This window comes from Theobroma cacao, chromosome 9 (genome assembly GCF_053813885.1).
Source record: "Theobroma cacao isolate CCN51 chromosome 9, ASM5381388v1, whole genome shotgun sequence".
NCBI classification, from domain to species: Eukaryota; Viridiplantae; Streptophyta; class Magnoliopsida; order Malvales; family Malvaceae; genus Theobroma; species Theobroma cacao.
The window spans coordinates 49,629,243-49,645,737 of record NC_142647.1 but is presented as its reverse complement, the minus strand read 5'-3'; the positions used below and the strand labels follow the sequence as shown (position 1 = coordinate 49,645,737).

General features: G+C 36.0%; 2 protein-coding genes and 1 pseudogene across 3 annotated transcripts; all 3 read right to left on the bottom strand.

The window, feature by feature from the left end:
* Positions 1-3,111: 3,111 nt before the first annotated feature.
* LOC18590936 (high-affinity nitrate transporter 2.1-like) lies at positions 3,112-5,203 on the bottom strand (annotated as a pseudogene). Its single transcript, XR_016028423.1, has 3 exons — positions 4,297-5,203; positions 4,083-4,198; positions 3,112-3,977 (listed from the first exon to the last, which is right to left on the bottom strand). The product of XR_016028423.1 is annotated as a high-affinity nitrate transporter 2.1-like (transcript).
* Positions 5,204-7,242: 2,039 nt separating this feature from the next.
* LOC18590935 (high-affinity nitrate transporter 2.1-like) lies at positions 7,243-9,355 on the bottom strand. The gene is made up of 3 exons (XM_007016767.3): positions 8,477-9,355; positions 8,264-8,379; positions 7,243-8,165 (listed from the first exon to the last, which is right to left on the bottom strand). The coding sequence occupies exons 1-3, from the start codon at positions 9,284-9,286 to the stop codon at positions 7,499-7,501; spliced, it is 1,593 nt and encodes a 530-aa protein (XP_007016829.1). The 5' UTR covers positions 9,287-9,355; the 3' UTR covers positions 7,243-7,498.
* A 2,908-nt stretch (positions 9,356-12,263) lies between these two features.
* LOC18590934 (5'-AMP-activated protein kinase beta-2 subunit protein) lies at positions 12,264-16,121 on the bottom strand. Its single transcript, XM_018128158.2, has 5 exons — positions 15,980-16,121; positions 15,689-15,807; positions 15,324-15,451; positions 13,054-13,110; positions 12,264-12,978 (listed from the first exon to the last, which is right to left on the bottom strand). Exons 4-5 carry the CDS (start codon positions 13,078-13,080, stop codon positions 12,652-12,654), a joined length of 354 nt encoding a protein of 117 aa, XP_017983647.1. The 5' UTR covers positions 13,081-13,110; positions 15,324-15,451; positions 15,689-15,807; positions 15,980-16,121; the 3' UTR covers positions 12,264-12,651.
* Between the last annotated feature and the right edge of the window lie 374 nt (positions 16,122-16,495).

The following is a 16,495-nucleotide window of genomic DNA, read 5'->3' as shown; positions in this document are numbered from 1 at the left end:
TTTGGGTTATCGATCCAATGCCCTGAACATTTCTTGGACAAGAAGGTACATGATATGAAGATTTATGTAACTATATTTAATTCATGCATATTACGTAATGAGAAACATTTCTATATATTGTTAATAATTGGTTAAATCGATATTAATTTCTAAGGATGTGTACCTAATCAATAACTACATCAACAAAATATAGTTTTATGAATTTCGTTTTTGAATGTAACATTTCATTCGTGAAATATATAAAAATTTATTAGGAATTGAGTAAAGGTCGAAATTATGTCTAGTTACGTAAACATTTTTACATGTTTAACAACAAATTAAATTAATATATATAATTTCATGTGTCACTTTCAAATTTTATCAGCCGTTGAATTGTACTTTGTACTCTTAATTACCATGATCATCTCATCAAACTCAACTGCTTTTGTCATCCTTTTTGTTTTTTCAATATAATTTATGTGTGTTAATGATGAATTTTGGATTATCGATCCAATGTTCCAAATATTTTTTGAAAAACAAAAACATACGTGATATAAAATTTTATGTAACTATAATTAATAATAGATTAATTGATATATCCAGACTATATCAAGAAAAGATGTTTGTATTTGAGTCGTAACGTGCATATTATATGAGGAAAACCATTTTTACATGCATATTTAAAATTAAATTAAATCAATATATTTAAATATTAATGAATCAATTTTTATAACATCGTTCTATACTTAATCAATAAATAAATTCTTACGAGTGTTATTTTCAAAAGTAACATAACTTGTCATTTGTAAGGTATATAAAAAAATTTATCATGAAATGCGTAAAAAGATCGAAACTATGACTTAAAGAAAGCTATGACATGCTGAATAAACTAAACAAAGAACGAAGAAGAAGGAAAAAAGAAGCAGCAAATCAAGTTTGGTTTTGGCTGCGATTCGGCCATGGAGAGACAGTGCCTTCTTACCAGCTGACTTTGCCCATTGGATTGCGCCGTGCATCACGTACGCCCACCGTGGGCTAAACCTATAAACAATTTCTCTAGCTTCCCCCCCATTAATATATATATTAAAAAGAAAAAACAAAAACAAAAATAATAAAATTTAGTATATTCTATTCACCTAAGATTTAGAAAATAATATTAAAAATGATTACAAGTTACTGTAAAAGTGACCGTACATTTATTATATATAACCGGACTGATCACGACTTCTCTTCTTTTCTTTTGTTTATTAGTGGTTGTCGTCTTCCTTCTTGCACGCAAGCAAGCCTATGAGACAATGACTTCGACCATTATTTTAATGCACAAAAGAAAAGGAAAACAACATATTTGTTTGTTTTTCCATTAACCTTAGTGTGATGACAATAAGGAGACACATCAACTACTACTCTTGGAGGAAAGTTCCTTTGTGTTTTTGGTTCAAAAGCAAGATTGCTTTATTTCCATGCATATTGGAGGGTGGAGATAATGATGTTTTCATAGCTCAATTTTCATGGGATAATGAATAAGAGAAGAGTTGTTTTTATTTGGGTTTTCATTTCTTGGTTTAATAAAGTTTTTATATCGATTTTTTAATCAGATTGATTAAAATCAACATAGTACTATATATGTCTGTTATGTAAATTTTATGATCAATCTTATTTATATCATTAAATTAGATGAATAAAATTTTTCTGTTTTAGTTGAGGAACATAATCGTTTGATGGGTTTTGTAATTATAATAATAATAATAATATTTTTTACTTAATTTAAAAAAATCTTTTCTCATCATTAATTAAACATGGCCAAGTTGAAACTATTTTAATTTTTGCTATATTCATCCTCATATTTTCACATGGCAAGTTGCTACCATGGATTCTTGACCAACGTCATTATGACATGGATCTCCTTGATCTATTTTGATTTATCCTTCTTCATCATATTGAAATCTTTGCAAGGCTTGACTTGCTGCTTTTTGTCTCCACCTTTCTTTTTTGACAGCTAGGATCAGATTTGACAATACCTCAGAATTTATCCAAGTTTATAAAGAAGACAGAATGGAATCCTTTTGCTTGTTTTGATGGGCATGAACTCAAGTTTTGGAGTTCATGACACCAAGTAGCCTTCTCTTGTTTCTTAATTCCTATAACCATTTTTTCTCACAATCTAATGCAAAGATATAACAAACATGGCACCCTTGGGCAGGCTTCCTACAAATTTCCGAAGACAACAGTGGAAAAATGATAGCAAACTATGTCGCTTCTAGATCTATCCACGGTCAAGTAGTCTGCTAAGCTTATAAGTATTACCCGATTCGAATTAGATTTTGAATAACTTTTTTTTAATATAAATGGAATTAAAACGAAGGGATTCGAGTAGGCTGAATTTGACTTTAAAAGATGTTAACCTACTGGACCCGGTTTATGAATACCGTTTAACTGCTGTTATCTCAAGTTCTAAAGTCAAACATGGAAAAGGCATCCAAAACAAGGATATTCAGTTCTTCTAAAGTTTATCTTTATATTGAAGGGATCATATCCCACAATTAGATGTGCAAATCAAATGGTTTAGATACATGGAACATATACCTACTTTTAAGAAAAACAAAAAGTTGGAGCAACATAGATTTGGGTGAGAATTTTTGCAAGGCAGCAAATAGAACTAGATAGGTTGGACTGATCTGAGACAGGGATTGTGGGCTTGTCACCTAACCTTTACCATGACCATGCTGAGGCCTGGAGATGTATGTTCTAGGATCTAGACTAGCCCAGGACCTGATGTTGAGCCTGGTGGTGGAAGTAGTTGGATCTGAGGCTATCCAATGAGCTTGATTGGCCCATGTAGAACTCCTTTAGTTAGGTGATGCTAAGGCCCAAGAAATTCTCTGGAAAGAAAAAAACTAAGCAACACTTTGTTTATTGATTTTTGTTTGGTTCTTTCTTTGATTTGGCAAGGTTAAGTCTAACGTCTCCTGAATCTCAGGAAAATAATTGAGGATTCCCTTAATATTAAATCAAACTTTTAATTTCCACCCAATCTGATAATGCCATCTCCGTATTGTTCTTTGCTAAGTTGAAGTTTGACAACTATATATACTATTCATTAATCTACACGAGTCAACCAATAATGGAGCTGAAATTAGTAAAATAATGATAAAAAAAATCTGTTTTCCATGGAGATACTAGGCTTGAATTATTCTATATGCTTGAGATTCCTCATTAACAACAGGACCCAGAATCATTCTCCTGGATAGAGTGAGCTTCTAATTCATCATTAAGGTAAAGAACTGATCATATTCTGAAATCCAAATTACATGGCTTTAATCTTATACAATGCCTAAACGTGGACTGGTGTGGAATTTGGTGGAGTAGGAGATGAGGCAACCTTCCTGCCCCGTTCGGACCGACTGTTCTCTGCAAATTTGAGACTTCCCTGACGCAACCCTTTCTGCTTCTCCTCCTCGTTCCATTCAGAACCATAGTAGTGCTCCTCAGTACCTTTTATCACATCCTTTGAAGGAGGAAGGAACATACTACCCCACTGTGGAAAGTGAACCAATGTCACGGGAAGGGTGCAAGCCACAATCATGACCCCCATCCAAGTAAGACCCTGCGCTGTGGAGAATGTTGTAGTAGAGAAGACTATCAGCTCCGTCAATCCGGACCCAAAGTCCCCTCTTGCTCCTGTTAGGCCTGAAATGATTCCCAAAGATCGCCGAGAAATGAATGGGATGATGCCAAAAGTGGCTCCACATGCAGCCTGAGCTCCAATGGAGAGGAGGATCATTGCCAAGATAGCAATGGGAAGTGTATTGGCACGGCCGAGCCAGATACAGAATACACCTCCTAAGGTTTGGAGGATCCACAAGACCCACAGTCTGCCCCTCATGCCAAAATATCGAGCTGCTCTATCAGAAGCAAAGCCACCAAAGGGACGAGCAAGAAGATTTGCCATTCCAAAGGTAGCAGCGATTGTTCCCGCGGTGCGGAGTTTAAGATCAACCCTGTGGTTACAATAGAAAATAATGTTTTGTTTCTGGACACTCCTGTTTTATGTTATAAGAGGTTCAATGACTTTGATGACTAATTAATGCTAGAGAGAAACTCACTTATCATAGAAGTACTCGGCAACAACATTATCAGTGGACAATTCAACTCCCATGGAGTAATCATAGAGGAGGACAAAGATCCAGGTCCGGTAATTTGTGATGGCAAACCACATCACCTGAATAATGTTTTGGCATTATTTTTAGTAAGGAATTGACATATCAGATGTTTCAGCATTATGAGAAAGATAAAATTAAAGTGTCTAAAGAAACTTACCTTGGAGAATTTATCTTTTGCAACATCAACCTTCTTCTGCAGGGTACTAAAGGACCAAGATGCCCCTGATGACGTGAAACCACCCTGGTACGAAGAAGGCAATTCTCCAGGCAGTGAATGGAGTAGCTCCAGCTTGTCGAATAATGTCAAAAACTAAGGGCATCAGAAGTTGAGTGGCACCTCCTCCCATGTTACCCCATGCTGCTGCAGTTCCATTGACAAGGCCAATAATCTTGCATTTAAACATTCTGCTCATCCAATACTGGCAAGAGACAAATGTAGCAAGCGAGAATCCAATCATAAACAGGACAGCAATGTAACCTCCAGCATCTGAAACAAATGACATGCAGAAGACAGTTGGAGCTGATAACATAATCAGAAACGCGTCTCTGTAACGAGGCCCCAGTAGGTCACAAACTGCACCCTTTACAAGCCAAGAAAATATACCACCAGAAACCCCAGCGTTACCGATATCTTGTCTCTTTAAGTTCAAATTGTCACGAATTGTAGGAACAAAGGGGTGCAGCAGCAAACGTGGAGATAAAGCAAGTGAAGAAGGAGATCCAAGATAAGTGAAAGGTTCTCATGTGAGGATTGGAAAAAGAGAAAAGCTTGAAAACTTTTGCCTTATGCTCTAAATCTACAGGTAAATCAAACTTTGCTGTTGTATCAGGTGGGACGATTGGTGAAGCAACTGAGAGGGCTAGAACTGGTTCTCTGCCAGTCACTCCATGCATGGAGCTTCCTGGTGAACCTTCAATATCAGCCATTTCTGTGTCTCTTGAAAGAGATTGGTTTGTGATAGGAATGGAGGTAGATATGTTTGGGAGGAAGTGTTTGTGTTGTGTAACAAGAGATCAGAACTATAGAGTTTGTAATGGAGTTGGTCGATTGCAATTGTCAAAACGCCGAGGGAGCCAGTGGAGATTCCTAGCCATTGTGATACTTGAAATTTGAATAAACAAAAGAAACCCCTCACCCCTCATCCAGTTAGACATGACCTTGGTGGGGGGGAAGGCCTCATCGTAGATCCCAAAGGATCACGTTGCCCTTTCATCATGGCCCTTCAAACTTGTAAACTACTAAGACCAACCTTAATTTTATGATTTTTCTAATGAAACAGCGTTCCCACTATTCTGCTGTTGTTAGATGGTCATTATAAGCATGTTTTTTTTTTTAAGTATTTTTATTATAAGCATGTTTGACTATCAATCTGTGGTCCAATAAGGACACAAGGCAAGGTAATAACATATGCATTGCCTGATAATATCTAAATTGGTGGAGGAATTTGACTATCCTCATTGCCATTTGATTTATATGGAAGGACCATATAAGTTATTATAGCAGCAGCAGACATTTTTTGGAACCAAGACGAACAAACTGAGGGCCATGACTTGAACTAGAAGGGTGCAATACTGTTCATATCAATTCAGAAATCATCTGTTGATATATAAAAAGCTAGTTTTCTGATATTTATGCACAACTAATCTTAGGGGTAACGTGGAAAGTAAGGTTTGCAAGCACAGATATGCTGGTAAGTTAGAAACGAAATTGTAACTATAAGAAATATTACATCATAAATTGATATTCAGAATCTGAGGGAATAGTCAGTTCTTTAGAATGGAAAGATTATAAACATATAACTTGCTTTGTCATTGAAATAGTTTGATCCAACTCTGAATTTCTTTTCATAACTTCGAATATGCATCGAGTTTTTGAATGCTGTTGTAACAAAGCCAATGATAACTAGTAGTTAAGATTGTCAAGAAAGCAGGTTGTCTCTTTGTCTATGACTAAGGACATTAATTCAGAAATATTCTCATCATTGGATGAAGCTGCATACCTGTTAATTTGCTTTTAGAAATACATGCCTAGTAATTAAAAGAAATTAAAAAATTTTGAAAGAGTTAAGACTAACTAATAATTCTTTTACCACCTTCTTGCATATTGTTTCTCTCATTCATGACTGTCAGCTTTGTTGAATCGTATTCTATCTTTATTTCCTTTCTGTACAATATATAAAATTACTTATTCTATCTCAGCCTCTCTCTCTCTCTCTCTCTCTCTCTCTCTCTCTCTCTCTCTCTCTCTCTCACACACACACACACACACACACACACACACACACACAATCATTTCAAAATATTATTTACCGTCCAAAGAACTTGGAATTTGGGTGCAGTAAATGGTGGTTTTCAATCTCTTTTTATGGCTAATCTCAAAAGGGTTGAGTCATCAGTTTATGATGTAAGGATTTGTCTGATAAAATCATCAGTTAACTCTATGTAAACCATGGTACAAGATTAATATAACTCAAGGAGATATAGCATGACACTTAATTCTACCCTTACCATTGATTTTCAAGGTCTTATATTAAAATAAAAATAAATGAAAAAGTTGGGGATGTGATCGTCATTTACTTCCAAAGATGGACAACAAAACAATTCGCAAAATCTAAACAAAAAGGCAAAAACAATTATTCAATGTATACTTTGAATACTATAATGTTCTAAAAATTTCTCTCAGGTCTCCCAAGTGGCAACCCGGATTTTGAACTTTTGGGAGCTGAGACGTCAGAATGCGGCCAAGGACTGTCGTACCTAATTCCAAAGATGAAGGGATGGCTTCTGCACCAAATCTTAACAGAGAGAATGTATTCTTCTGCTGATGTAATATGCCAAATAAGGTATTGAAAATGTATTCTATTTTCAATTTTTTTTGCTTATGTATGCTTGGATTTAATACTAGTTGTGTTTCAAAATCAAAGACAAGTCAACTTTTCCATTAAATCCCAGCTAATAATTGAGATCCTCCACGGTATAAATAATAAAAATTTACAATTCCAATTAATCGAATTACAAACTGCCATGCAATGGGTCATTCCATCCCAGAATGAAGCCTGATCCAGTATCAGTATATATTGAGATCTACGTGGATGATTCAGTATGGGCATCAATAAACAATTCCCAGTTTTGATTCTTTTCTTAATTACCAAAATGAATCTGAAAATCCTGTTTATGGATATTATTACATCCAAGTTGCACCTAAACAACTAAGCTTAACGTTAAAAGTGAACAAGAAGGTTTCTTAAGGGAAGATGAAAAAGGAAGAAAACAGGACGATACAAACATAAGAGAGAGCACAACCCTTGTCATTATTCAACAAGACACGCTATTTTTTTGTGATCTTGCCTTTTGATGGACTAAACATGGGATGGTGTTGTATTTGGCGGGGTTGGTGCTGAGGCCACACGCCTGCCACGCTCTGACCGGCTGTTCTCGGCAAACTTGAGACTTGCTGAGTGCATGCCCTTTTTCTTTTCGTCCTCGTTGTACTCTGAGGAATAGTAATGTTCTTCGGTGGATGTTGTTACATCTTTCGAAGGTGGAAGGAACATGCTACCCCATTGTGGGAAATGCACCAGAGTCACAGGAAGAGTGCAAGCCACAATCATGACTCCCATCCATGAAAGACCTGCTGCTGTGGAAAATCTTGAGGTTGAGAAGAAAATTAGCTGTGTCAATCCGGACCCGAAGTTCCCACCTGCCCCTGTTAGACCTGAAATGATTCCCAAAGATCGTCGTGAAATGAATGGAATGATGCCAAAAGTAGCTCCGCATGCAGCTTGAGCTCCAATGGAGAAGAGGATCATTGCCAAGATAGCAATAGGAAGCGTGTTGGCACGGCCTAGCCAGATACAGAAGACACCTCCTAAGGTTTGCAGGATCCATAGAACCCATAGCCTGCCTCTCATGCCAAACAAACGGGCTGCTCTATCAGAAGCGAAACCACCGAAGGGGCGAGCAACAAGGTTTGCCATACCAAAAGTAGCAGCAATTATTCCAGCTGTGTGGAGTTTGAGATTGAACCTGTTGATTACAGTAGAATTTATTGTTTGTTTGTTTTCTTTAAGAAAAAAATAAAGATAGTTTTTTTTTTTTAACTATTTGCAATTAGGAAAACTCACCTGTCGTAGAAATATTCAGCAATGACATTATCTGTTGACAATTCAACTCCCATGGAGTAGCCATAGAGAAGGACAAAGATCCAGGTCCTGTAATTTGTGACGGCATACCATAGCACCTGAAACAATAATATCTTTTGTTAGTAAAGAATTGACATCATGGAAATTTGCTTTGGTCGCTAAGAGGGAAATCAAAAAATATATTTGATCACTTACCTTGCCGAATTTATCTTTGGCAACATCACCCTTCTTTTGTAGAGTGCTAAGGTTCCCATCAGGCAAGTCCTGGCCAAGGGTTAAGACCATGATCCCCATGATGACATGGAGCGATCCAGGGATGAAGAAAGCAATTCTCCAGGCAGTAAATGGAGTTGATCCAGCTCGTCGAATAATGTCATAAACTAAGGGCATCAAAAGTTGAGTAGCACCTCCTCCCATGTTTCCCCATCCGGCTGCAGTTCCATTGACAAGACCGATAATCTTGCTGTTAAACATTGTGCTCATCCAGTACTGGCAAGACACGAACGTAGCAAGGGAGAATCCGATCATAAACCGGACAGCGATGTAACCTCCAGCATCCGCAACAAATGACATGCAAAAGACAGTTGGAGCTGACAACATGATCAAAAATGCGCATCCATAACGGGGCCCCAAAAGGTCGCAAACAGCACCCATTACAAGCCTTGAGAATATACTTCCGGAAACAGAAGCAACCCCAGCATTCCCAATATCTTGTTTCGTTAAATTGAGGTTGTCACGGATGATGGGGACAAGGGGTGCGGCAGCAAAGGTGGAGACGAAGCAAGTGAAGAAGGAGATCCAGGATAAGTGAAAGGTTCTCATGTGGGGGTTAGCAAAAGAGAAAAGCTTGAAAACCTTGGCTTTGTGCTCAGAATCCACAGGCAGGTCAAAGTTAGCTGTTGTATCAGTTGGGACCATCGGTGATGCAACTGATAAGGCAAAAGCTGGTTCCCTTCCAGTGACTCCATGCATGGAGCTTCCTGGGGATCCCTCAATGTCGCTCATTTTTCTACCTTTCTTTTTCTGAAGCTTGCTCCTTTTTTCTCTCTAAAGAAAGTGGAAAAAGTATCCAATTGTTGTTTAGGCTAAAGGAAAGTTGCCTGGTATTTATATAGGATTCCCGTTGACATTGGAAGCTGTTTAAAGAGCTAATGGAGATTCCCAACGGTTAAGAAAATATAAAAGTAATGTAAAAGAATCCACTTCGCCGCATCTGGCTGTGAACAGGAAAAAGTCTCGTCGTATATCCCAAAGGATCAATAAACTCTGTAGAAAGGGCCCACTAGCTGTTTAATTATCACACTGACCTCAGATTATCAGCACTAATCAACGATCATTAACATTTTCCAAATTCTTAATGGGATGTTTATGACTCTATGTACACCGGAGATTAAGGGCATTGCAGGGCATTAACATTTGCCCTGGAAGAGGTAGAGTGCTACCGACTCGAGGGCAGAGTATAGACAGAATTAATTAAGAAATATTGAAGAAAGTTTTGCGGTCCTGATGCCAATGTTTAACCTAATGAACTAGGAAAAGTATAGCCTTGATTAATGAAGGTTTCTTTGCAAAATGTAAAGAGATTTTGTATGTTTTAAAGCTAGAGTATCTTCAAATGATCTGTCCATTACATCTACTGAACTTCGAGTTCCTGTCAAATAGGAAAAAAAGAACAACAAAGGAAGTGTATGATCCTTGGCATCTTCCAATGGAAAAATGGTCCACCAGGCCTTACTTTCAGAAGATTTGAACATGTCGACCATAGGTTTTAACCCACCAAGATCATTCCGCTGATATTGCGGCAGATCAGATACATCATCCTGAGGCAACAGCTTTGCCAAATCCTAATAGCAGCCCCACTGTTTCCTGGAATAAGTGGAAGTATGCATGCATGCTTACCTCATCTCCTCCATGTTGGGTAAATCTTTGCTGCGTTTGTTTCTGACTTTTTTATTTCCTTAGATCACATATATCATGAATAAATATTTGATTACATATATCGAAAAAAATGCATTTGATGTTCATCATTATACAATAGTTTTCAGAATATGAAAATTCTTCGCCCTCTGTATATCAACTGTAGAGTTTATAAACTTTACAAGTAGACGGTATATATGTTCATTTAATAATAAGTTAATTTATTATTGTTTTTAAATATCTTAAGGGATATACATAAACAAAGTAGTTACGTGCTTAAATTCTTGAAACAGGAGCAATAATGCTTAATAAAAAAAATAATGCAAAAAGGATATGCCCAGCACTAGCTGAGCAGACCTTAGCTTGGCAAAGCTCAAACCCTGGTTAGCTTCAGCAAAATTCAAAGTGCCTTGGCAATTTGCAAGTCAACTGGGGGCAAATAATTTTGGGAATAATAAAGCCTTGTCAATTGCAATCTTCCAATTCAAACCATTTCCCATTAAGGGTAACATGTCACGTTTGCTACTTGAAATATTAAAAAAAATGGCCTACAATCTCATACTTCTGCTTAGGTCAAATGGTACATCTTTTTCTTTAATGCATAAGCTGGACGACTGGAGTTTCCTTTTCTCCTCATAATTCTGCTTACCAATTCACTGATGAAGACAGAAATGATATGATATAGCTCATCCTTACCCTTTCACAGGCTCTGAGAGTTTCCGTCTGGAAAGTATTATTTTCAGAAGAATATATGGACAGGATGACTTGGTTTCTGGCCGGATTTGTTGGAGATGAATTAGCTGGAGAAGTAACACTAGTTGAAAAACTTTTCTTGCATTGTTTAAGAGCTTGATATAATGGAAATGACTTGGGATTTGTTTGCAATTTTTGTTTTTTAAAGGCTGAAGTTGAATTTGAATATATTATTAAATTTTTAAAACGCATGTTCAACTTAAAATTAATTGACAATGAATAAATATACAACAAGAGCACAATGAAAAGATTCGAGCATCTTAAAAGAAAATAAAATACTTTCATTCATCATAAGACCCTTTGCTGATCATTGCTTAGTAGGATAAGATATATAGAGGAGAAATGTCCATTATAAGATGTTTAATTGATCAGATTGCTTAGTTGGAAATGGATAAAGATTGCCAGCTTTTAAAAGAAAAAAATGTGCAGCAGTTCACTCTTAAAAGTTAAAAAATTTCCTATTTCCTTTTATGTCAACTCATATATATATATATATATATATACACACATACATACACTGGGAGTGGAGTCATGGAAGGATTTAAAATAGATGAAGCCCTTATTGACTAAAATTTAAGGTTTAATTACAATTTGATTAAGGCTAATATATTACTTAATTTCTCCAAAACCTGGTGCTAAAACCGATCTAGAAAAAGGCACATAAATTCATATGAAACTTATAATTTACTCGCATAATTTATAAATGTATTTCGAAAAAAAGTTTTAAAAAATGAGAATTATCTCTCCTTATGTAATTTAAATTCGAATAAAAATTGGGAATAAGAGAAATGCCTTACTAAAATTGAGCAAATTTGGAAAATGGGATTGCTTGGCTTCAGTCAACTAAGCATTAAAAATAATTAAGTGGTAATTTCATCAAGCTAGGTAGCCAAGCCAAGTATGCAACAAACCATAAGAGTCCAGCTCAACATTATCTCGAGCGGCCAGAAAGCATGAACTATGAATTGTATATTACCATGCAGGGATAGCATTGACTAATTGACATTCTTAAAATATATGAAAAAAACAAACCATTGTTTGAATGCTTTCGTTTGCCTTAGGAACATAAGTACCGACCGTACACAAAGTACATTTGTTTGAAATATTTCTAAGAATTCATTCACCCAACTAATTCTTTGCATATATCACCTAATAAACAAGCAGAGTTCATATATTTTGAGCAATCTCAGAATACAAAAAAGGAGTTGCCCAATGAAGATAAGCTAGATGGTACCGGGCAAAGAACCTGTTTCAATCAACACAGGTGGATAGCTGGTTTTTGGATGATTGAGGGGTTAGCAACACAAAAGTCTTCTCTAGGTAGTTAAACATAACATAAAGCTACCTGATGCCAGGCATGCCCATCAAAATGAAACGATCCAATGCCAACAAATACAAGAGCTTTAAGTTTGGTTTACAGTACCTAGGAAGCAAACAAGCTCAAGATGCCACAAATACTGATTAAAAAGAATAACGAGAAAGCTTTATATGTATAGCAACTCTACCCCTCATAACATAACTGATATTTCAAGTCAAATGTTAACTTTCGGGTTCAATAAGCAACCCCCCAAGTCATCAACTGTTGTGAAACAAATAAATATCATTTCTGCTAATTCCGTATTTGAGTCTATAGAAACTAATTCCCTCACAAGTGCAAACCAACCAACCCAAAGTGAAGGTATATTCTCTATTCATATGCTTTACGTACTGGCACTACCCCTTCTTGGAACTGGTTTGTATAGCACAACAGTAACATACTTCGAACGGAAGCGGTGAGTGAACCCAAGTGCCACTACAGATCTTGGTGCCTCTCGGTTTTCAATGTAAAGATGATTTAGAATCACATTTTCTGGCAAAGGAAGATTCCCAGAAGCATTCATGCTTGTGGGGTAGCTAAGCAAGGTACGATGCAGGTGTGCAGGGACAACTGGCGGGTCACGTGCATCATCTTCATTCCCAGGGTACACATTATTATAACTTGAATCAGGTGATTTTGGTACTTCAAACCCCATAACAGTTGCTTCATCCTGCACAAAAGACTGCATGTGTAAACTCTGCAAAATTTCAATGGTCCAAATAATAACCAATATTCCATGACTTACTTGATCTTCACCGAATTGGTTGTTCATACTGAGAAGTGACACAAGAGGCCAACAGAGCTAAATCATAAACAAAGCAAAATTATAACACAAGTGAGCCTGAAACAAAGCAATTTTTTTCTACTGTAAGCATTTCAAAGTTTAAGCAAGCAACATGAACATGTAACTTTAACAATTAAAGAAAAATACAAACACTTGTGATGTTACAAATAAAAAAAGCAACGAAACAGAATTCAAGAAAGCCTTAGTCAAACTAGAATGAGCAATACTAAAACATTATCATCCAAATGAAAGTTTGCCACAGACCAACTAAACCCCATTTCTTTGCAGTCAAAGAATGATAAGATGACGCTTTAAGCTTATCTTCAGTATTGAATTGCTTCCTAAAAGGCTACAAAACACATTCCGTCTCCAACAGAGTTCAATATGCAAAATGCAAATAATCTACAATCGCTACTAGCATGTTTGATTATTGTGGATCTGAAAACATCTAACTTATTTGTGTTTTAGCCCCACAGACTCAGATCCAAAAAGTAGTCCCAAAGTCTTCATTTGAGAACAGCACATGGATAGTGCATAATCTGATAACCACAATTCTCATTGATGGATTCCCAAAGAAGTGTCTTCACATCTAAATCTGAGAATCCAATATTCTTTGAGCACCAATTAGCTTTGGTTTCATTCTTCATGAAAAATAAATATTAGTAGTCAAGCCAGCCTGAAAATGCAGATCATCAATTAAACTACACAGCAATCAGAAAACTCAAAAAATTGTCCTATTGTACATATCAAGTGCAAAAGACAGCAAAATGCAGCTGGGCCACCTTGTAAGTGAATGGAGCATGTGAACTCAGATGACTACAGGAGAAAGTGGGAAAACAGATGCTGCGAAAATGGAAAAACAAAAACTAAGGCATAGTTCATTAAGACCAGCAGAAAATGGGATAAAGTGGGAAAACAGATGCTGCGAAAATGGAAAAACAAAAACTAAGGCATAGTTTATTAAGACCAGCAGAAAATGGGATAAAGTGGGAAAACAGATGCTGCGAAAATGGAAAAACAAAAACTAAGGCATAGTTCATTAAGACCAGCAGAAATGTGCTAAAAAGCTTAGACTATGTCCCAGTTCATAGTAAGGAGGGGGGAGGATAGAGGAATCATATGTGATGGTATAGATATTATAATCAGAAGAGCCTTTATCACTAGCATGAGCAAAAGCCATTCAACTAAAACATCAAGAACAAGCAACGTAGCTTAAGTTGTCTGAGAAATTCAAAGAAGAATCATTTAGAGAGTATGAGTAAAACCATCTTTAAATTGCCCACAGGCAACATGACAAGGATAACAATCACAAAGATGAATCTTCTTATTTATTAAAATGTATGACATTCAAATGCATTTTACAGGGTCACCTGTGAAATAAAATGCCTTCACTGTTAACAGGCATATCCTTGTCTGTTCATTGATGCCCAGTCTTTATCCAGAAAAGATTTGTCTTTAAGGCTTGTAAGTTGGAATCATCAACAAAGTGGTACAAAAAATTCATAATCCTTTCAAAGATTTTTCATACAAGCAACAAAATTAGGTCTTATGTTAAAATGTTAGAAAGAAATGTTTTTGGATGGAAGAGCTCTCTGATAAATTAAACAGATTTAAACAAATCCTGGTTTTATTTCTATGTAACAAGAGAGATATCTTTTGGCATTAAGTGAGGATCACAGCCACATTGCCAGACTTTGTGCAGCTAAATAATAGGACTGTACTTAAGATTTCATTATCAGAGGCGTCTGTTGAGGCTGTTGCATCAACCAAAACCCCAAAGTGGGACTAATAAGGTACTGTTTATATAATCTATTGAAATTGTCCTATTCAATTTCATAGCATGATGGGCAACAATATCCCCACAATTCTGTGAAGCAACAATTCTGAGCAACTCATAAACTAGCTCCCACACACGCACTCTTAGGGCCATTCTCCAACCAAATACCCCTAGAATTCATAGCAATATCTAATCTTTATAACAGCAGCGACCATAACAATGAAAACATAAATCTCTTCCAAGCGTACAATGCAAAGCTTTTCACATCATAATCCACATACCTTATTCGAACCCAAAGAATTCAACTCAATTAAAGCAATAAAAGAAACAACAGAGACAAGCTAAAGTTCCACACAAAGCTAAAAAAGAAGAAACAAAATTACTTACAGAAAATAAAAGCAACATTAAAGTCAGAGAAATTAATTTGTCAAATAACAGTAAACAAGAGACTGACCCGATTTAATTGTGGCCCAATCCCCTTCAATCACCAAAACCCCAGCTTCCGAATACCACGTCTCTCCTTTAAAAACCAAACTTTACAAGAAAAAAAACTGAATAATTCTTCACTCTCACCAAGCTTGCCTGCAAAATTAAAGCAAACCCAGATTAAATCAAATGCAGCACATTAAAAAAAAATCCCAACAATTTAAACCCCTAAAATTCACTGAAAACCTATAAGAAAATAAAATTCAGCTCAATATAATTTTAAAAAAAACCCAAAAAAACCCAAAATGGGATTCAAGAAATAAGAAATACAAAGCAACCAGGTTGAGAAAAGAAGAAGAAAGAAATAAAATGTATAGAAAGAGTGTGGCTTACCCTGAGAACAAGAGAAAAAAATTTCCAGAAGAAAGAAAAAGGGAAAAAACAAGTATTTGTTGGAGAAGAACCCAAAAACTATGAGACCAGCTAGTGGTGGGGGAATCCGCCACGAGAATCTGCCATGTATAAAGCATTCAAAATAAATAAACAAAGGAATCAATAAATAAAAATAAGAAGCAGAGGAAACAGAGCAATAATAACTAGCACTAATAACCTTTTTCTTTCCTTCCTTGAAAAATTCTAAAAAAAAAATAAATGAATTAAAAATTGAGAGATTAAAGGGTATACGATCTGAATAAACTAAGAATTCCGGGCGGAGGAGCTTAAAATTGCAAGAGCAAGGCACGACCATGCAGAACTTGTTTTAATGTTTTTGTATGATACCTTTTGGCTTTGTGATTGCCCCTGTCTTTTCTGAAATTGACGTTTCTATCCTTTTTCGGCTTGGGGCTAAATATGAAGGTCTCCGTTATTAAATAATTGCATTAGAGGTAAAAATCATTGCTTACAAATCTTAGAAAATGACTAATAATCAAACCAAAATTGGGCATTTTTCTGACTTTGGGTGTGTTTTTTCTTTTAATTCTTGTCATGTTTAGAAATGGTAACAAGTATCCTCCGCAAACATCTAACCCGATTATATAAGATTTTAGTATCTTATATCCGAATTTGGAACAAGTTCAAATAATTTTATATTTTGTAAGTTTAATTGCATTATAGAAAAAAAGATTTGTATATGTTAATATGGACTGTACTTTTGATATTATTACTAAATGTAATATAAATGTATTTAAAATTTTAATT

What these genes read in the sequence shown, in the direction of transcription:
- LOC18590935 (XM_007016767.3), bottom strand. Translation starts at nt 9,286, where the DNA reads ATGAGCGACATTGAGGGATCCCCAGGAAGCTCCATGCATGGAGTCACT. An exon ending in CCAAAGATAAATTCGGCAAG is followed by an intron (nt 8,380 to 8,476) that starts GTAAGTGATCAA and finishes TTATTGTTTCAG; the next exon opens with GTGCTATGGTATGCCGTCAC. An exon ending in GCTGAATATTTCTACGACAG is followed by an intron (nt 8,166 to 8,263) that starts GTGAGTTTTCCT and finishes TGTAATCAACAG; the next exon opens with GTTCAATCTCAAACTCCACA.
- LOC18590934 (XM_018128158.2), bottom strand. Translation starts at nt 13,080, where the DNA reads ATGAACAACCAATTCGGTGAAGATCAA. An exon ending in ACCAATTCGGTGAAGATCAA is followed by an intron (nt 12,979 to 13,053) that starts GTAAGTCATGGA and finishes TCTTTTGTGCAG; the next exon opens with GATGAAGCAACTGTTATGGG.